The sequence below is a fragment of the Lissotriton vulgaris genome, chromosome 7 (genome assembly GCF_964263255.1).
Source record: "Lissotriton vulgaris chromosome 7, aLisVul1.2, whole genome shotgun sequence".
In the NCBI taxonomy this organism is placed as follows: Eukaryota; Metazoa; Chordata; class Amphibia; order Caudata; family Salamandridae; genus Lissotriton; species Lissotriton vulgaris.
The window spans coordinates 1627588532-1627610793 of NC_141695.1; the positions used below are offsets into that span (position 1 = coordinate 1627588532).

General features: G+C 44.8%; 1 protein-coding gene across 1 annotated transcript in view; it reads left to right on the forward strand.

The window, feature by feature from the left end:
- Positions 1 to 22262, forward strand: part of LOC147706145 (regulator of G protein signaling 9-binding protein-like) — a 49934-nt gene that overhangs the window by 16685 nt on the left and 10987 nt on the right. Inside the window, exon 2 of the mRNA XM_086929041.1 lies at positions 19641 to 20035. Within this exon, the coding sequence (XP_086785167.1) occupies positions 19831 to 20035 (205 nt within the window). The 5' untranslated portion in view covers positions 19641 to 19830. The remainder of the gene's footprint in view (positions 1 to 19640; positions 20036 to 22262) is intronic.

Here is a 22262-nt window from a genome sequence, read left to right on the forward strand (position 1 = left end):
CAGAAGATAACTCTTTGATGCAGCGAGTTTGAAGACAGCATGTACCAGAATACACTGAAGGATCAATCGAAAGATTAATAAACGTTGACATGGGTTGACAGTAGAGATGAAAAACAACCCGCATGAGTAATAGAGACAGGGAGAATAGGGTTGCATGGGGAGAGTGATGTTGTGATATCAAAAGCAAGCATCCTTGGTATTTGACAACCCTGGTACATAAGATTTCTATGAAAAATTCCCTACTTTCGTTTGTGAGCACGTACGTCACGTGGCACAAAGCATGATGTCAATTTAGCATTAAAAATGCCTGTGGGTGAAGTGCAACACTGCACAGCAACATATGAGAGCCCAGGCAACCCTGGGTAAATATAGGGGCCCGATTCACAGAACTAATTTAAGACAAAATCCTAAACTTACTACTTTTGGTATTCACAGAAGTTAGGATTTTGTCTTAAGTTTGTCTTAAGACAAACTTAAGACAGACTTAAGACAGACTTAAGTTAGGATTTTGTCTTAAGTCTGTCTTAAGTTTGTCTTAAGACAAACTTAAGGCAAAATCCTAACTTCTGTGAATCGCAAAAGTAGTAAGTTTAAGATTTTGTCTTAAGTTAGTTCTGTGAATCGGGCCCACTGTCATGGGCTCAATTCACAACGAAAGTCTTAAATCTGCACCACAGATCTACAACCTCACATTCGTGTTTGCAAAAATGCAGAGGCAGCTCCAAGTACTTCGAATTATGTGTTGTACATAGCCTTTGTGCAAACTAATATACCTCTGCTCCGACCTATTTACGATTTTCGATGAAAAGTAAATAGGTAGGAACAGAGGTATTATATTGGTTTGTCTTGGTCCTCCCCCTTCTCTTGGACCTAAATGATCTTAGGGGGGGGGGGGCTTTTCTCCTTCCAGTTGTATAGCCTTTGTGCAATCACACTTTTTTTTGTCCCATCGTAAAATAAGTTCTCCCTTGAAAAAATCGTTTTGCCTACAACCACTGTTTTATGCAGGTGTTTTCCGGTGCTCAGCACTTATGTCTAAACACCAGCAGTATTTGCAGGATTACACCACATGGTACTGGCATTTTGCAGCAGTGGCAGGGATGTTGGAGGTGCCAACTGCAATGGACAGCTATGAGGGGCCTTGGGAAATGGCACTTAATTTTTTAGAAATTAAGCACTGGATGGTTAGTAGTTGTGCTGTTACTATCATTGGCAACATAGCAGAGGCAATGTGTAGTGCAAGCTGCAGGGGCCTCCTGATGAGAGCCTTGGCACTTATTTTTGTACAAATTAAGCACTTCATTAAACCTAATGAGCCTAGCAACTCTCCACTTTCTCTGTGACCACAAACAGGCAGCCAACTACCGGCGGCAGACAGTCTGGGCCTGGGATCGCGGGAGTGGACACTGAAGCAAGGAGCGATCATGTCAAATTAGCAAATGTTTAATTATTCATAAATAGCTTGATTACTCTTGGGGCAGCATATCTAAGTGCTTGCTGATGCCCCTGCCATACAAAACCCATTAGACAGTACAATGCTCATCAATGTAGCATACACTAGATAGCCTGCCAGAAGTGGGTGGTGAAGAGAAATCCGCCACATACAAAATAGGATGCCCAATGCAGGCATCAGGGGGTTATTCTGTGTCCTGCAACATCACAATGTGTGAGTGGCTAGTAATAAATGAAGTAGTCCGAATAGTACAAAAGGCTCGATTCACAAAGCCAGGTATTCGTGGATGTCTGACTTACACGCCCAAATAGCTCAATTCATGAATGCAAGGGGGCAGATTTACAAGCCCCTTGTGCCGCTTTTGCGCCGCTTTTACGCCGCCGTTGCATCACTTTTGTGACGCAGCGGCAGCGCAAAAGGTGCGCCATGGTGCGGGGCATTTACAACATGACGCATCTTCCAGATGAATCACGTTGTAAAGCCCTGCGCCAGAAGAGGCGTACCATCGCAGGGGGAGGCGTTCCGGCGCAGGAACGCCTCCCAAAAGTGGCTGAGTGAAATCTACAAGATTTCACTCAGTCACTTTTGGACCCATGCTGCGTCAAAACCCTGCGCCTGCTTGAAGCAGGCGTAAGGATTGACGCAGCAGTGTGCACATAGGGCCCCCTTGATCATTGCTGGAGCTGCGTCGCAGCGCTTTTACGGCTCAGATGCAAGACGCATCTGTCCCCTTTTTGCCCCATGGTGCGCCGCATTGTAAATGCAACGCATCAAGGGTGGCGGAGCTGTGGCGCACAATTACTAGCGCATCCCTGCCGATATGCAGGGATGCGCCAGTAATTGTAAATCTGCCCAAAGGTATTTAGAAACGACTAACTTATGCTTGTAAACTATTTACATTTTTTTATCAATATTACTCCTCAATGGAGTATTATGTGCACGAACACCCCCAAAATCAGTGGGGTAACCCTGGGTTGGGATGGGTGTTGAGTGATTGGATTAGGTCAGTAGAGGTGTTGGGGCACATCATGGATGTCTGATCAGCACCGGCGATGATCATGTTGAATTATGGCCGGTATAGGTCTCAGGTTCAACATCATGAACTTTTGCAGTGTAACAGATTCTTGAGTCTGAAAAAAGCATAAAATAAAATTGCAGGGGCTGTTGAAGGACAGCCCGGGTGTCACAGTGAACCTGGACACCTGTCTCACCAGACTGACTGAAGTAAGTGAAACTAAATAAGGCGTATGGTGTCTTACAATGCATACATTATGGAGCACAGAATTCGCACCCAAGGTAAAAAAAACACTGATGTATGCAAATTAATGGAAAAACGAAAACTGAGAAGCCACTTTGGAAGAAACCTAGGGCCAGATGTATCAAACAGTTTTACCTATTCTGTGTCTATGAGAAAATGTGTTCATACATCTGGCCCCAAATCACACAAAACCAATTTTAAGGAAAGGTAATATTAAGGAAATACAAATAAATCAAAAATTAAAAGAATCCTTCTAAAGAAAAGATACATTTAAGGAAACATCCCAAGTCACACACTTGGGTGAAGGTTAGGGGTAGTGAGGGTTTTTTGGGTTCAGGGATAGCTGATGTTTATGGGCGATGAGGGGTTGTTAGGGTTCAGGTATGGGTGGAGTTTAGGGGTGTTGCAGGTTTTTTAGGGATGAGGCATGGGTGGAGTTTGGGTTGGTGAGGGTTTTTAGGGTTCACGAATGAGTGAAGTTGAGGGGTGGTGAGGGTTTTTTAGGGATCAGGAATGTGTGGCGTGTAGGAGTGTTTTTAGTTTTTTAGGTTTCACGGATGGATGGAGATTAGGGCTGGTGAGTATTTCTAGGCTGCAATGATGGGCAGAGTTTTGGTGATAGTGATTTATTTTTAGTGTTCGGGAATGGGTGGAGTTTAAAATGGTGTGGGGTTTTAAGGGTTCAGGACTAGGTGGAGTTCATATGTAGAATTGGTTTTATAGTGTCCAGGGATGGGGAGTTTAGGGGTGGTGAGAGTTTTAGGGGTTATGAATGGGTGGTGTTTAGAGGTGATGAGGGCTTTTTTAGGGTTCAGGGAAGGGTGGAGTTTAGGGGTTGTTGGGCATTTTAAGGGATTAGTGATGACTGGGGTTTGGGGCATAGAAAAAAGCTTTTAGGGTTCAGGAATGGGTGCAGTTTAGGGGTAGTGAGGGGGTTTTAGGTTAAGAGATGGGTTGAGTTTAGGAGTAAAATGGGCTTTACGGGTTCATGGATAGGTGGGGTTTGGGTATCAGCGATGGGTGGAGTTTAGAGTTAGAAAAAGCTTTTAGGGTTCAGTGATTGGTGGAGTTTAGGGGACAGGAATGGGCGTAGTTTATGTGTGGGGAGGCATTTTTAAGGGGAAAAGCTGTATGGTGATTACGGGTGGTGAGGGTTCCCAGTGAGTGCAACAGTAGGTTAAGTGTTGGATAGTGTAGGGTTAAAATTACTATTCCCACTCCAGTCAATGTAACAGTAGGGTAAGTGTTTGATAGTGTAGGGGTAAAAATTACTATTCCCACTCCAGTGAGTTCAACAGTAGGGAAAATGTTGGATAGTGTAAGGGTAAAAAATTCTATTCCCATCTACCCCAAAACCCATACCTACCCTAAAACTAAAAAATATCTCTTACTTGCCTTATAATGTGTTGTAATGGCATGCGTTGTAACGGTATGCGTTGTATTGGAATGCTTTGTAATTAGGGCTCCCGGTTTTATGGTATTTATTTTTTTGCCATTTCCGTCTGTATTTATCCATATTTATTTTGGGGGCATTTTTTCTGTATTTATCCGCATTTATTTTTGCCACAAGCAAAAGACGACGCTACACCTAGTATTTTTCCACATTTATTTCAGTCCCCAAAAAAACATGTGCAACTGCTTGTACACGGACACAAGAGCTGAGGGAACAACAAACCTCGCTGCCTTCCTCCTCACTAGCAGACTCTCTACTACCATCCTCCTCGCTGGCAGCCTCCTGACTAGATTTAAGTAGATTCAAATGCAAATCTGTCTTAAATCCTGTGCAATCCCGCTTGGCTTTCTTCTTTTCCCTCACAACAGACTCTTCTAGGAACTTTAACAAAAACATTTCAAAGCCCATAGGTTTAAATGAACTCAAGTCAAATACTGGTAGTGGCTCATCAGCAGCTGGAACCGTGGTCCCCGAGTCTGACTGAATAAAATCTTTATTAGGAGTGAACCATGAAAGACAATAAAAAGAGCACATATAATGCATAAAATAAATAAATAATGCTTTTCCAGCTAAAAATCAAAATTGTTAAAATAGCGTTACAGCGACCATTGTAGAACTTATGTGGTGTAGAGATAGCATAGTAATAAGACCCCTACAACATTCAATAAGTAAAAGTTTATGAATTATGAGAAGCTAAAATTATAAAATATCTATGCAACAGCTAGTTCGGAGCAGGGTTAATGCAACGATCACAGAAGGATGACCTCATACCTTTTTCTAATAACTAATGCCCTTCTCATAAAATGTAGCACTCGATAGCATGTTTCTTTTGCAGAAATGTTCTGTAGAAAAACTAGGCCTTCCCTATGGGTTCTCAATTCTACCCTCTGGAGAATGTTTGTGTGCACACCCCCATAGACCTGCTCCATATGACCCTGCAGAAGTCAAATTGGTTTTATACAAGTTAAGCAATTCTTTTGTTGATTTCTGTCCGAGCCTGTGGGGAAATCTGAAGATTGCCTCAATGTGCCTATTAAATTGTTGTGCTCTGGCGGTTAAAAGTGAGTTCCATGCAAGAGAAGAGCGGAAGAAGAGCCCTAAATAGTTAAAATAATTCTCTGTCTCCAAAGCTGATTTCCCCGTAAAAAAAGGTTTTTACTTTCGTACTGCGAGGTCTGCAAGTCATGATAAAAGACTTGGAATAGTTGACCCCAAGATTAAAATTGCAGAGCGGAGCTTCAGGGACGTTTAGAAGGGGTGAGAACACACAAGAAAGCCTCGTTAGCAAATAAATGGTCTTTTAACGACCTGTGAAGTACTCTGGTGCCACTGTGTGTGTGTTGCCGCGAAGCTGTCTCTGCCGGGTTGACACACACAGGGGGGGGGGCAGGCAGGGGTGTCTGAAGCTCTTTAATCACATGGGCGTTGTGCGCCATTAATCTGTCACCTGAGGCCACATAAATACGTGCCGAATTTAAAACAAAGGCTGGGGCAGCAACAAAAGGACCAGGCGCGTGGCAACTCTGGGCTGAAGCACTGCCACCTGGCAAAATTTACTAGTATTTTACCGTTTTTACATATAAATACAGACAAAGGAAAAATTGTTTTCTGTCTGTATTTATATGTAAAAATCCGTTTAAACAGAAAACCGGGAGCCCTATTTGTAATGGTATGCGTTGTAATGACATGCGATTGCGTTGTAACAGCTGTGTTGTAAAAGCAGTGCGATGTAATGACTGCGTTGTAATGGATGTTTCCCGTCCAGAATACCTCAAAGCGGCCTCTTGCTGATGAGGTACATCTCAGATGGGTGAGAACTGATGACAAATTGCAAGCAACCCTCGGAGGCTTGGGAGGCGCGGCTTGAGCGCTTTATAGGAGGTAGTGATAGTGAGTCAGATGAAGGTGGTTCTGAGAGTGAGAGCGAGGCTTCTATGCCGGACTGGGGGAGTGGGGTATAGGTTGTATGGAGTGTGCTCACTGCCTTGGAGGACTCTGCAATATTCTTATTATGGCACCACCATGATGTGCTTCATTGTATGAGTTACAGCTAATATTATGTTGTATACCTGTTATGGACCATGTACACAGTTGTCTGTTCTGTGTTGGGAGAAAACGATAAAAAAGGTTTTAAAAAAACACACATGAGACCAGCAACTTGCATAACAAATATAGTATACAGATACAGAAATGGAGAACTGACTCGGATGAGCAATGTTTTTCTTAGTTTTCTTAGTGCTTAAGGGTGTGACTTTTTTCCCATGAAAAGTATTTATTTGGCATGCAGTCCTCACTTAACACACCTCAGTGTATATGGAATGTAGTTACCATGGTGGAAGAGCTAATAATAGCACACTTCTTTCATCCACATGAACCAATTAAATATACTGGGGAAGTACCTCAGGGAGTTAGGAACTAATTTAATAACTGGAAAAGTACCTCAGGAAGTTTGGTAAAAATAAGTGTGGCATGCAATTAGGAATGCGTGATTGTGAATGGTGTGGCACGGATTTGGGTAAACGAACCTGACCAAACAAGAATAACAATATGCAAAATAGAGCTGCAAGGGATCTTCTAGCAGCTTGGCTGTGAAGAAGCCCAACTGACCAGTTATTGCTGTTTTCTACGGCTGAAACATGGAGACCGGCGATGTACATAATGTACTCCAAAAACATCACCTCTGTTTTTGAATCTTGCCAGGTGCCCAATTAAATTGTCTTTTACTAAACTTGATTTTTTTTTGTTCGGTTACTCCAAGGCAATTTTAGATATAAGTTCACCCCCACCCTAAAGCAAACAATGAAGAGCTTCCCTGAATCTTTTCAAGGTAGTGCCCACCCAGATACCCAAGTGTATCTGGGTGAGGACTCAGTGATGAAGCATGCCACTAAAAGAATCAACAGCGGGTGAGAGTCCTTCAAAATAGCATGAGTTGTGTGGAAAGCGTGTGTTTCACCTGGGCGGACTCAAATGGGCAGATACCGCTCATAAGGGTGCATTCACTCCCCTGTGATTTACATGAGTCACATTCATCTGCAGATCACAAACAGATAAAGGTGTTGCTTTGAAAGCCACAGTTAATCTTCTCCAAAAGCAATAATGCATGAATAACCTAGATGTTTGTCATTTGTGTGAGATTTAGGTGCTAATTTGAGATTGGCAATTTAAGCCCAACCAGAGTCACCGCTGGTTTGATAGATGAAGGGCTTCAATTCTCATTATGAGAGTATTAGCTGTAATGTTAAGTTTGAGGATAGTTGCTGGAGTGTGCACACCGAGAGGATGTGAGTTACCTGCCCATCATAGGCCATATGAAGAGTAGTCTTCACATGCTGGAAAAAGATAGCTAAACAGAGACACTGAATGGCACAACCATGAAATGCGGGACAGATGTTTGAAGCTGTTCAATACAGGGTGCTGGAAAAAAACAGAACACTTTTGGGATGCAACTAGAGCATAAGTGAAAGGTGAACATGTGCTCCTGAACACTATGCCTTTGGCTTTGACACCTTTCTGGATTTGATCAATAGGTCGTCCCATTTCCACAATTTAGGGTGGATTATTAAATCCTTCCAGGAGAAATTTGCTTTTATTTTCAAGTTGTGGGAGCCTCACAACTAACAATCACCACATATTTCTGAAAATAAGCAAACTTGGAAAATTAAAAATGTTGTGGGTAGCTTTTATGCCCCACAATATCCCCTTCCCACAATGCGCATGGAAGAAAAAGAACACAAACTGACAAACCATTTGAATCCATCTCAAGCTACTTGATGGTATTTATTTATAAAGTTTTATATAGCGCGAACTTGATCCCGAAGGATATCAGAGCGCTTTACAATTTGAGGGAAAGGAAGGTAACAAATCAAAACATGAGTCTAACATGGGGAATCAAATAGGCATTTCATCAAATAGTGCACACATAACAGATCATTTATAAACCTAGAAAATATCCTTGTTACCTGCTTTTCCCGGGGCCGGCTGGCGATGCCAGATAGGGATATGCTGTCCTAACACACCTATCAGGGGCAGTTGTTTACATGCCATTATTGTTGAGATAGCCATTAAATTACATAGTCTGAGGAACCCATTTTCTCCATTACAACTGTAATATATTTTTCATGAGAACTAGAACACAGAACTTCAAAGGGAGATAATACGATTTCGCTCAAGCCTCAAGGGGTGAGAAAAAATAGGAGAAACATTGCTCGATCACCCAGGAATCCCGCCTTGGTCTTGGGATTATCGATGTTGCTTTGATAGCAGCCCTGAAAATGCACTGCTGAGCTTTTCAATATTAAGGCTGTTAAAGATACACACAGTGCTACAACAGAGAATGAAAAGAGGGGATACTTGGATGGGGCCTACCTACAGTATCCCTGCACAGTTTAGTTTAATTCCTGCTCCCCACTTAACCAGACCTCACAAAAATTGTTTTCCACCTAAAGACAGAAGAATGGTAATCATTTTTTTTGCCCGTTGAAGAGAATCCATCTAACAAAATTTCAACTCAGGTACTTATTTATGAAGGGCTTGCACCGCCGTTGCGTCACTTTTTTGGGATGCTGCAGCAGCGTAATGCATGCGCCTCACTGGGCCCTATTTACAAAGTGAAGCATCTAGGCAACTGCGTCACTTTGTGAAGGCCTGAGCTACATTATACCTGCATCAGGTATAATGTATGCAGGGTGGGCGTTCCCCCATAAAAAAAGCCTTGTAGAAGTGGAGCAGTGAAAATTATGAGATTTCACTGCGCCACTTCTACACCTTGGCTGCGTTGCAATCCGTACACCTGCTTCAAGCAGGCGTAAGGATTGACACAGGTCTTTTTACAGGGTACTAGCCCTTGGGTTATGACACATTGCTGGAGTTGCATCACTTTTCCGACACACTCCAGCAATGTGTCATTTTTGCACCATTAGAGTCAACAGAATTCCTGACGTATCTGTAAATCCTTGCACCATGGAGCGCCGTGTTATAAATACCGGGCATCCATGGTGTCGTAAGGATGGTGCTATGAAAAGTGACGCATCACTGTTTTTGCCCAGCAATGCGTCACTTTTCATAAATGAGGCCCTCAATAATTTTTAGCCTGAAAATAGAAGGCATATGATTTGATGAAACTCCAGGGTCTGTCTTGACAGATATCACACTCAGTAAAATTAAACTAAACCTCTTAGTCTGCTGAGCTATAAAGTCTCCTTTCAGATTCTCTGAAAAGCAAAAACTTTTGTTATGTTTTTGACTCTATTGATTTCTATCATGAACCCACCCATACTTCTGTGAAGATCATAGTAAAACTTCATCCAATGTTATTACAAGTGTCAAAATTGACTATTGCAACTGCCTTTGGTCTTCAAAATCAATTCGTTACACATTAAGGGCCAGATGTAGGTCGCCAATTACCGGTCGGTAACAGCCGATTTCGGCCGTTACCGACCGGTAATTGGTTTTTGAGATGTAGGGGGCCCGAATTCTACTGAATCTGTAAATTTACCGATTCGGTAAATTTACAGATTCGGTAAAATACCGACTCGGTATATTTACCAAATCGGTAATTCCAGATGTAGGTGGCACTTAAAATAGTGCCACAGGCCCTTAAGAATTCATTATTTACCATGGAATACTATCTCATGGTAAATAACGAATTCCTGTGTACATGCACATCTGTGCATGCACACCTGTGCCATGTGGCACACATACATGCCCTAAGGGCATGTATGTGTGTCACATTGCACACAAGCCAGAATCAGGGGTGCAACAGGGTGTCAAAGTGACACCCTGTCCCCCTTGTAAATTCAGTAATTTTACCGAATCAGTATTTACCGATTCGGTAATTGCCATTGATTCCGATGGACCTCAAGGCCCATAGGAATCAATGGCAATTACCGAATCGGTAAATACCGATTCAGTAATTACCGAATCTTACCGATTTGGTAATTGATTCGGTAAATAAACCTACATCCCGATTGCCAGTTCTTAAATACTGTATCGGTATGATTCGGTATGGTAATTGGGGATTACCTACATCTAGCCCTAAATGCCTAACTGTAAAGAGTCTTTCACAGGCTTCATTACACAAATTTGCAATCAGCTTGAGCGAATGACATCCTGTGGACACCTACAATCATCAAAAAGGAATTTACCAAATTATCTTAAGAATTGGCAAAGCAAATAAGTCTGGCATTGTCTGCCAACATTTGTGAATGTTTTTTGTAAAACTGTACACGGGAACTACCTTTGTGTGTGTGTGGGTGTACATTGTGCAAGAGCACAATGCTGCCAGTCAAAGAGAGGTAAGTCACTGGCTGAAATGGGCTGACTTTTCCCTTTGCTTCATGATGCGGTGGGCAGAACAAAAATTTAAATGACATACTGACAGACCAATGGATGAAGACAGATGGTAGAAAGCCCATATAGTTAAGTATATTATGTACGTCATTTCTTTTTTTATTAAATCAAAGGGTCTTGGCTAACACCAGACCAAACAAGCAATGACAAAGCCAATATGTCTCTCCAATGCGATATCTGTTGGCTTTATGAATGTTTTTTAGACATGTTGCAGAACCACTACAAGCTGCTCTGCAATATGGCTTGAAGTCATTAAAAAAAGTGCTATAACATGGCCAGCATTGACTGAGTCATAGCTTTTTTGTTAAACCACATTGCACAGCAGCACCCACTGCTGTGCAATATATTAAAAATAGCAATGGGAAGCAACATGAGAAAGACACGGCAGAGGAGGGCAGGAGCATCAGATGGGGTTAGTAACACATAGATCGATGGGTGAGAGGGAAAAGAAGAAATAGTACCTCAATCACAGTGCAAACAGCGGATGGACACTGATTAACTAGGATTAAGCTGTGCTTTGTCCATGCTCCACAGAAAGAAACGGAAGTCACATTTGGCCTGTGCTGGCCAATTAGGAGGCAGCAAAGAAGCTAAGAAATGGTAAGCAATGAGTAGGCCCCAAACACTTTATTGTAAACAATACCATGCGCAAGTGCTGTCAGGCGCGCAACGCCCATAGGGCTCAAAAGGCTTCAGCCCCCCCCGTTGTGTGTGTCGGCAAGGGATGAGACAGCTTCCCGGGCACACACCCGAGTACTTCACAGGTCTTTATAAGACCATTTACTTGTCAATGAGACATTGTTGTTTTTTCACCCCTTCTTAGAGCCCCCGCATCTCCACTCTGACTATTGCTGGAAGAATTAGCTCCTCCCCCCCTCGGATATTTTTTTACCCCAATCCCCCCTCCGAAATTTGGCTCTAGTTGCGCCTCTAAGTACAGTGCATGGACTCTCGCATGCACAACATAAAATTGAAAAACTCTGATCTTCCAAGCTCTCAAATCAATGCTTTTAGACTGCCTTTTCAGGCCTTCGCCAATACATTTGCAACACATTTTCCCTTTGTAGATGGCCTCTACCAAACACTGAAAAATACTACAAATGTTTGTTATACTTATATCTTGCCCTTCACCACATTGACTTTCACAGACCTTCTACCTATACCTTTATGATTATTAAAGGGAAAGTTCTTCATTACCAATTTGTTTCAGGTGTTTTGTAAATAGCCACAATGATGGCAGAGCTAGAATCCCTACTCGTAAGAGCAGAATATCCAGAAACTAAGAAATACAAGGGGTTCATGAGCATCCCGCAAACTGGAATTTCGATCTACACCAGAGCATATTTGCAGAATAATTATTCAGAATTGTTTCAATTAACAACACACCTCTACAGCCATACTACAAACTCCCACTTGTTTGTGTTCCGCCCTTCAAAATAGTTCTTTGGCCTTGAAAAAATGGGCTTTCGATTAAAAAGCTATGAGGCTTACAAGAAATAATGTTAGAAGGGAAGAAATGGACCTTTGGGAGTAAATGTGAAGGAATCAAAATTGCCTTTTATCTAGATAAGATACAGTAATCTGGAAGTTGGGTAGCAAAAGGTGGAGGGTGAACTTATGACAAAATATGTCACAATGCTGACTGAAAGAGATGTTTTTTAGGTCTCGCCTGAGCCAGCGCACATGCGCTGCTCTGCAAGGCTTTTAGTAAGGGCTTTAAACTCTGAACACACGCTTGGGCATGTGCTTTTTTTTCATCACCCTTTTTTGGCCTTTGGATGCATCATTCTAAGAAAGACAGCACGCAATTTGCCAAAGGCATGTCCCACCTTCTCTCTCCCCTGGCCTGGGGAGGTTGGGAGAAAGCAGCAGCGCGGCCGGGTTCCAGCTGTATACCTCGTATTCCTTTCACGGCCGATTGGACGTGCTTGTTCTTTCAGCAGCTAAAGCTTTCCTTAATAAAAATCTGCTGCTCTTCCCTTTACCCGCTCTCTGTCTCCCAGGCAAGTAACTGACAGAACTCCATCCCAAACTTCCACTGCGGGGTGCTTGCAGCCAGGTTCCCTTGCAAAGACGTGGCCCCCAGATTTCTGCAGCGACGCACTCAGACGCACCTTTCTCTTGGTGTTATTTATTGCTTGACGTTGTTGTGTTTAGCGCTCATACCAATGACGAGGCACCAAACTGGTATATAACGGGAGCTTGTACAGACACGCGGTGATCCCAAACTGCTCCTACAAAGCATATGTAGGTTCTTTACAGACTGTCGTACTCACCCGCTCGTAGTTTGGAGTCCCTGTGGGTGCTCAAGGAACTGTCCTGCGTCGAGGCTCTTGCCGCTCGACTCTAGCAGTCAGGAGTCGACTTGTTAGAATTCATCATTATGCCTGACACACTTCGCCGAGATGCCCATTTCCCTTGACCGCTCACTCCCTATACCTACAATCTGTCACCCCTCCATTATTATCCTGATAATAGTAATTATTTTTAATCAATGGATTGATGTACTTATGTGCTTGTGTGTAGCGCTACGGATCATACGGATGGCGTCACAGGGCATGCCCGTTACTGCGCCTGCCCTGAATCTGTGTAGTCTGCTGGCCAGGCGTTCACATCTCAGCAAAAGCGTGAATTGGACTAGCATTCATTTACGGTGTGCGTGCATACTATTGTGTGGTGGGTGATGGGCTTCGGGGTAGCGGACGAAGGTACCATCCGTCAGCAAGACAGCTTGGTGACAGCACCTGCATACATGAATGTAGTGAGCGAGAGTTTGTTTCCCACCAATGATCGATTCTCATTTCGGTAAAATGGCTCGGTTGAGAACTGCGCCTGCTGCAGAGATGAGTATGGGGGTACGTGGAAGTGGTCGCAGGCCCTCATTTCAGTCATTCGGCAGTGGAGTTCAGTTAGTGAGTGTGCCAATGGCGTAGAAGTATGTGTGGTGTCTTACTTGCAAGCCACAGGTTCTCATCTCGGTAAGAGTTCTCAGTAGGCAGGGCTTTCAGTGGGCCGGGTCCTGCTGGTGCTCACCCGCGGCAGTTCTACAAAGCAGGTGCCGAGACGGTCCCTATTGGGCTCTCCATTTTTGCACTCATCCTCAGTGAACAGATACATCTTAACTCTGCAGCAGAAGCACCCTTCACTGCCTTTGAAGTAGCTTCAAAGAGACTTGTTTTAGTTCTTTCAGTCTCATCATTTCAGTCCACCAGTACTCCTGTGTAACCCCCACGAGACTCTGCATCGAGTTTTGCCTTTGTGTGCTCGCCCGCTTGAGATTCTGGCCCTTAATGCTACAGAATATCTCGAGAATCTGGTTGTACATTTTGAGCTCTTACCCTACAAACCTGGCCCGCCTTCTTCAGTTTATGAACTCAGTTGCACTTGGCACTGCTTGTTGTGTTTGTGAATGGCTTCCGCCCCGTAAATTAATTTGCTGCTCCCATAGCAGTTTGTTACACACATCTGGGTTCAGCCTGTGATCTGCCTCCCTACGCACGTGGGTACTGTTTACTTATCATCCGGTGAGCTACAACTTGCTTCTGTTTTGGGGGTCTGTGTGCAGTATGAAAATCGACTTTAACTGCAACCGAGGGCCACTTTTTTATTAGTCCCTAAATTGCTGACTGGCTGTCCGTTATGAACATCTGGGTGCAACTTGTGAAATGGTCATTCATGCACCGGGGTAACGTTTGTGCCCCATTATGTGAACCGCTAATTGCATTGGGCACTGCTTGATCTGCGCTATGAACTGTTGTCAACGCGGTCTTTGAAAAAATTGATAGATATGCACATGCTCTTCTCCCCCACCTACCTCTGCTCAAAGCTCAATGATCTGAATATACTTCCAGCACTTGAGCACAGCTCACAAGTATATGCTGCATACATACAATATCAGCCCCATGACCAGTCCCAGGCTCCCTCCACCTGCCCGTCCCTCTATTTAGCTGCTCCTGCTGTAAGGAGCGCACCCGCAGAAGGCCAAGGTTCTGGCAACCGCACTTTGGATGATACTAGTGGTAGCATCGCGTTATACAACTGACAATGCTTGCCTTCATCGCTTCCTTGCGTGCTTTGCAAGCTAGCTGAATCTGACCTACAGCCACTTGCGTTTACAACAGTTCTTTTTGTTGTAGCTTGGCAATGCTAAACCGTGAGCTGGGGTTTTATCCTGGTGCTGTTAGCTAGAGCCTGGGCCGTTCCACTACGATACCAATCATGCTGATCAGTTTTCTTTGAGCAGAACACATAGTTTGCATTTGACTACAGGGAAGATATACCAGTGCTATAGGAAAGGAACTCCTTCATGGGATCTTCGATGAGCCATATATGTCTTCTTGGAATACAGAGTAGGGCCTTGTTTCTAGAGGCCTTTGAAGCTTAGCCTATTTTTGTGTCAGCCTTGGACTGAGAATCAGTTCCAGAATGCTTACAGAAGAGGTATATACAAATACTAATTAAACTTTTCTAGTTAGCTAAGAAATGTAGAATGTTACTTGGAAGACTATGAGGTGGGCTCTTACTTAGCTGGTAAAAACGTTAGTACGTGATACACTTCACATGGGATACACTGCTTGCAAACTGCTTTGGCTAGTGAAAATCACTGAGTTGTCTTGAAGATCACAGACTTATGGTCTTAGCTGTACACTCAAGTGATAATAGTGACATACCTAATCACTCCCTTTTCATTATAAATCAAAAAACAGTAGGGAGGCCTTTCACCGTGCTGCTCCCCCAATCAGAACATGTATAGCTTCCACTGACTCGGGAAAAACCCTCTGCAACGAACTTTGTTGACTTTAATTTCTGAGTCTGCCTCGAAAAAGCCAATTAATCTTCAACATTTTAATGTCCGTTTTAAATCACTACCGGGTTAGACACACAGAAGGACCCGACCCACTTGAAGCCCTGCCTACGCCCCACATCTATGAGAAATGCTCCATTTGCATAGCTCACACCTCCTCTATTTCTTCTTCAGCACCCTCTTTTCAGCCTCTCCGGCATGTACTTCCTTTTATCTCCTTCACCTCACGTCCCCACACACCACAGGCACTCACTCACGTGTCCGCACTACATTTTCTTTTATTTTCGCGGTGTCAGTGTTTCAGCTGCTGTGTACCTCTTTCCCACGCTTTCGCATAGTATCACAATTCCAGTTGGGCCACATGACCATTCCTGTGTGCGATCTGCAGAGAGGCCAATGATTGGATGAGCATGTATTCTTAACTCCTTTATGACCCACAGACGGGCGCTGTGAGAAACTCGCACTGCCTCCAGCCTCAACTGAACACTTGTAAGGACCCAAAGGCGAGACCTATTGGCTACGCCAATGCTTGTTATAGTGCTCTGCACTTAAGCATGTGTGTACACAGGACATGCTTGGCCATTCACACAGGTTGCTTTTTGTTTACGGCCTTTGACAGATTTTGTTGGTCAAGCATTTTATACTGAAAACGCCAAATTTTATTGTAAATGGCTCCAGAAATGACTGAATAATACTTGCAACGCTGTTCCCATAAATATGGAACTAATGTGGGAATAAAAGGTCTGGAGTGTAGTTTGTTACAAACGAAGGTCCTAAATACTGTATACATTGGTTATATTTCGACTGTGCACTTAATCCATTATACATTTTCTTAGTGCATTGAGATGTGTGGTGATGACTCCAAAGGCCAGTCACAGCTAGCCCACTATCCGTTAGGGCTCGAAGGAATCCCTCATTAATCAATCAATCAGGATTTATAAAGCACAGCTAATCACCCAATAGGTTATCCAGGCGCTGGGACAGGTCCCGGAGGCTTATTTGGACATCCAGGTCTAAAGGGCCATTCGGAATTCCGGAAGTGAGGTGATGGGCCGCAGGTGCATAGGGAGGCTGTTCCAGGTCTTTGCTGCGATGTGAGAGAAGGAGTCTAACGGCATAAGAAGGAATAAGAAGTTGTCCATTACTGAGGAATGATTAGGTCGGTGACAAGAGTGCAAAATAGAATAATATGGTGAGAATTAGCCACTAAAGACGCTGAAGAAATGGGGGTGGGAGAACGTTTATTTTTCATTCAGTTTGTGCCCGGTGGTATATCCTCATGGACGAGCAATGCTTTCTAAAAAAGTTAGGAACCCACCCAGAACATTGAAGTGAAGAGGGAGGGAGACATCTTCAGGACAATGTGTCAAATGATGGAGAAAGGAGTTGGCTACTCAGAACATAGGAGGGCTGGGGAAAGAGTTGAACATCGAGGAAAAGGTGGGATAGGTAAGGGAGTCTGATACTGAGGACGTGGGAGAGTAGGAGAAAGAGTCAGGTACCATATGTCTGGGAAGATGAGAGAAGTTGTTCTGTACTTTGCTATGGGGGAGCAGGAAGAGTTAGACTGAGAAAATGGGAGGGTGGGAGAGGGAGACTGATACTCAGGACATGGACGAGCAGTGCCGCCCTAAACCCTGTGGAGGCCCCTAAGCAGTCGCAATTTCAGGAGCCCCCCTCATAAATTGTCTCCTAATATCCAATGCACTGAATTGTTTTACAAACCGCCAGCTGCCAGAAGATGAGCTTTTAAGAGAAACTGTTATGTGAATCTGATGTCTTTGGTGTATGTACTTTAAGTAGTTAATGGGTACATTGCATTAATACAGTATTTTCTCTATAGAGTCTTCAATGTAAAGTTTTAGTTTCTTTGAGTTGATTCATTTTTTTGTATCTTTTGGAAACAATATTTAAGAAAGCTTGATTGTAATTTTCTTTCAAATCAAATCAATATTGTTTTGATCCGTTGTCGCGAGGCCCCTAAAAGGAGTGGGGCCCATAGGCCAGTGCCTACTTTGTCTATTCGGAACTGTGCCTGAGCAGATAAATGAGTTAGACCGTGAGTACGTAGGAGAGCGGGAGGGGAGTCTGATACTCAGCAAGTGGGAGGGGGGGAGAAAAAGTCAGATACCGAATGCGTGGGAAGATGGGCAAAGGAGCTCTATACTGAGCATAAGGGGAGATGGAGGAGTTAAACCCCGGGGCCATGGGAGAGCAGGAGAAGGAGTCATATACTGAGGACGTGAGAGACTGAGTTCTACACTGAGGACATGGGAGAGCAGGCGAAGGAGTCATATACTGAGGACGTGAGAGACTGAGTTCTAGAGTGAGGATGTGGGAGAGCATGAGAAACAGTTATGTACAGATTGCAGGAGGGTGGGAGAATGAGTTCTATACTGAAAACATGGGAGAGCAAGATACAGAGATAGGCACTGAGTAGATGTGAAGGTGGGAGAGGGCGTTGCATTCTTGGGAGATGGGAGGTCAGAAAAAGGAGAGAGGGTGGAAGAGGGAGTGCAATACTCAGGCATGGGAGAGCATGAGAATGTTAGGCAGTGAGTAAGTAGGAGGGTGGGAGAGGAAGTCCAGTACTCTGGACATGGAAGAGCCCATGAAAGAGATAGGCACTGAGTACTTAGGGAGGTGGAAGAATGAGTTCTATACTGAGGATATGGGGGAGAAGAAGAAGAGAGATACAATGAGTACTTACTCATTGGAGGAGTCCAATACTCAGGACATGGTAGAGAAGGAGGTAGACCCTGAGTACGTAGCTGGGTGGGAGAGTGAGTTCCACATTGAAGACATGGGAGGGTGAAAAAGTACCTAAATCAGGACCTTGAATGAACGAGGAAAGATGACACGAATCATAATTAGTCATTATAGGGAAGCTGTCATAAGGGCATGTTGGTGTTGGCAGCCCAGTACTCAAGTTACGACGCTATGGGGTGGATTGAGATACTGGAAGAGATATTTTTTAGCATGGTGGGACAGCAGTAGCATGTCAGACACAAATGGCGAGGGATGTTAGAGGAAGAGACATACTTACGACATGGAGCAGGGCGAGACATGAGACACTTGGGACAATGGACGGTTTGGGGTGGCGCTGCATCCTTGGGTCATGGGAGAGCGGATCTGAACCAGACAGACTACTTGGACGACTCTTGGGATACAAAAGGCATCCATCTGACGAGCATCGCGCCAGCACACCAGAGATAGAGGCTCTGACTGTCTTCCATATGTACAGTGTCGGCTTCTGTTGCACCTGTCACATTAGTGATTGTGCACGGCACAGTCACAGCCCTGCAGGTTATTCCTCTCAGCTCCCTGTGGCCTCTGCTGCCACCGTGCACACCTGGCCTCCTCCCATGGGGGTTTCCTCGGGGAGCCCCAGCTTTTCCGACTTCCTTTAGTCAGCTAATGAGCAGCATGTGGACTCAGAGCGTCACGCGCCAAGCAGCAGCGCGCGCAGAGAACCCTGCGCGCGGCCAGCACACGCGCCAAACAGCAGCGCGCGGAGGGGACCCTGTGCGCGGCGAGCACACGCGCCAAACAGCAGCGCGCGGAGGGAACCCTGCGCGCGGCGAGCAGACTGCTCGCCGCATACATGCGGCTATTGGCACAACACCGACAGTAAATACAGTCAACCCTCGCATCATAAATTGTAGCGTTTGCCCGGGCCGGTGGTAATTCACAGACTCTGCCTCATCTCTACGGTGGATGAACCAAAGCGAGGTTCCGTGGCCAATGCTACACAGCCAGGTCAACAGCCTTTTTTTTTAGCTCTAATGTTTCTGTGGGAAGGGTATTAAAGGTTTTAAAAAACTGCACATAAAACTGAAATATCTGTAGTTGATAAAAATATAATTCCAATAAATTATAAACGGGTTTACTGAGTGAAGCTGAGAGTCACTGAGATATGCGTGAAGTAGTGTGAGAATCACCGAGGCTGCAAGACACTACAAAGTACATGGTCTACGTGATGTGCCTTGATCAGATTTAGGAAATACGTCACTGAACTGGATTCACCAATGCTTTTCATAAAGTAAAATATATTTCCCAGTATCAGTAGGAAGTATGTGAGGCAACTCTAAGTGCAAGCAAGGACACACAGGAAAGACAATAGAGCCAGAATTAGGAATGGCACATCTTCCCTGGCACCATGCACAGAGGTGAGATCGTTTTTGGAAGGATATTAGGAACTGAGATAAAGAGTAGAGGTGATGACTCTCCTTATGCGAGGGAATGATATAAATCAGCTCTTGCCTGGTGTTACAATGCATTATTGTGAAGCATTAACCTTCTACGCATTCTTTCCTTCCAGGTGGCGTCCATTTTCCCTGCTCAAGCATCAAGAAGCAGGAAGTGAAACACCCAGACTGGAAGACTTCTCTTGCAGACAACCATGCTTTCGAGCAGTCTGAGCAGGGCTTGAAGTTCAGGAGTCATAGTTGTTTAACTAAGCTCTACTGCATACATCACCTCCATCTACCAATCAGCGCTGGGTATTGCCAATGCTGGGGTCACGTGGCCAATCAGTGGAGGAGTCCAAGAATAGTCAGGATGTTGTGGATGAATGCATGAAGACGTATGCCACACTGAACAAGGTGACCGCCTTTTACAGACAGCTCGTGCTGTGTGTCGGTGGAACTTCGGACACCGTCAGGCTCAGGGAAGACTTGGAGGACAACAGGAAACGTGCCCATGAGCTAAGCACAGGTAAGGGAAACCGACGAATGTGGTTGCCACCTGGCCGGTTTCCTACCCACCTGACCCAAATTGTAATTCCCCTGCCGGAACAAACATTAATAAACTGACCTAAAACTGGTTTTCCCCCCTAACTAGTACATACTTTAACAGTAAATGCGGGGCATCGCACCTTCTGGTGTTGAACGATCGGCTATGTGGGGGTGGCAAGACTCAGCATTTTGTCTCAAAGTGACCCTCATGGAACAAAGTACTATGCTAGGAAGACTATATGAGTCTCCTCCTCCCCCAAACCCTGCCCAAAGTCAGGGCCGGCGCTAAGCATGGGCAGGCAATGTGTGCAGCTGCCCAGTGCACTGAGCTTATGTTGAAAGGGCCCTGCTTCTGTGTGAAATGCCACACTATCAGTCAGCACACCTGCTCCTCCAATGCCACCTCCCCAATTTGATTACATCACAAATGTATTTTTCAAGGGAATTGTCTTAACCTCAGCGCTGGACTTGCTGTAGTGGAAACCTGACAATTCCCCAGTGGGCCGCCAGGGTGGCTGGTTTTGGACCCCTGGGGGTCAGTTTTCATTTCCGGGGACCGGTTTTGCAGCTTAGCTGCAATATCGCCCCTTGTAATAAAAGCAGCAGAGGTTAGACAGGAGTGGTACTTCAACTAGCATTCCCCACCTCCACAGGCCGGCCGAGCTTTTTGCCAGGGCTGGTTTTGGGTCCCAGTCTGGCTGTACTTGACCTCCATCTTTCAAGGGCATGGTGGCATTCCTGAGGGTGCAGGGGTGGGGAAAAGAAAACAGTTGGTGGGTAAGTGGGCAGCAGTAAAGCCAACAATTGTGATGGCTAACAACGTCAGAAGCAGGGCGTCAGGAACAGGGCAGCACCTCGCTTAAAAACCTGCACTGAAGCCTTGCCTGCCTTTCCTGTTTAGCGTTGCCAGGCAACAAAAAGGCTTCTTTCTTCCAAGGACCAGCCGGACATTATCAGGTGAGGGTAGGAGGTTTGGGGGAGGAGGGAGCAGCCAGAAAAGACTGACATGGCATGGCAGGGTTTAGCAAACTTCAGTCACCTTGGCATGGAAGTGCTGCATCAGGCTGCAGAATCCAGGTATAAGACCCCCTTCCTTGGGCCTTGCTGCTATTTTCCAGTGCTGTGTGGCCCAGGGCAGCGGCCCCCCTCTCCTTGGCTTCAGTGCTGTGAAGCCCAGGGGATAAAACTCCATCGCCTGGGCCTTGCAAGACATGGGGTAGTTAAATGGAAGTGGGGAACCAGGTACAGGTCCTGGCATCCGCTCTAAATCCTGTGATTCTGGGCAACTCATTAAACCTCCCATGCCTAAAAATAACTCTGACCTTTCGTACTGGGATTGGTTCTTCCATAGCGCTCCAAAGTTTTTGGGCTGAGTGTGTGCTATATAAAAGTGCAAAACAAGAAACCACAAAGCCAAGTCACCTCACATCCTGGCACTATCCATCATGCATGATTCATGAACCCTATGCTGAATAGATGGGTGGAAGGGTGGATGGATGGAAGAGTGAAAGGGATGATGGGTGGAGTGAAAGTGTGGATTGAGTGAAAGGGTGGATGGATGAGTGAAATAATGGAAGAGAGTATGGATGGTTGAGTAACAGGGTGGATGTACGAATGGATGAGTAAAAGTATGGATGGAGTGAAAGGGTGGATGGATGGAGTGAAAGGGTGGATGGACTGATGAGTAAAAGGATCGATAAATGTGTTAAAGGGTGGATGAGGGAAAGGATGGGTGTAAGGGTGGATGAGTGAAAGTAGAGGAGTGCAAGTGTAAATGATGAACAAATGAGTGTATGGATGGGACGATGGATGAGTAAGTGAAAGGATGGGTGAAAGGGTAAATGGATGGATGATCGAAAGGATGGGTGGATGGTGAGTGAAAGGGTGAATGGAGGGATGTATGAGTGAAATGATAAATGGATAGGTTTGGATATGGATGAGAACACAGATGGACAGACATACAGAATAGTGAAAGACCAAATGATGGATGAAAGATAGAATGGATGACATAATGCAAATGAATATAGGTGGCTCTCAGCAGGTGGATGAAAGTACGAATGGATAGTGCTTAGATGGAAGAGACAAAAGAGCTCTTCTACGAAGATGTTGCAATGAGTCGATTGGTGCCATAAAAGTTTTGGTTCAAAGTGGGGGGTATTTTAATTACACTTTCTGGCTATCTGTTGCCTATGTATGACATTTCTGTA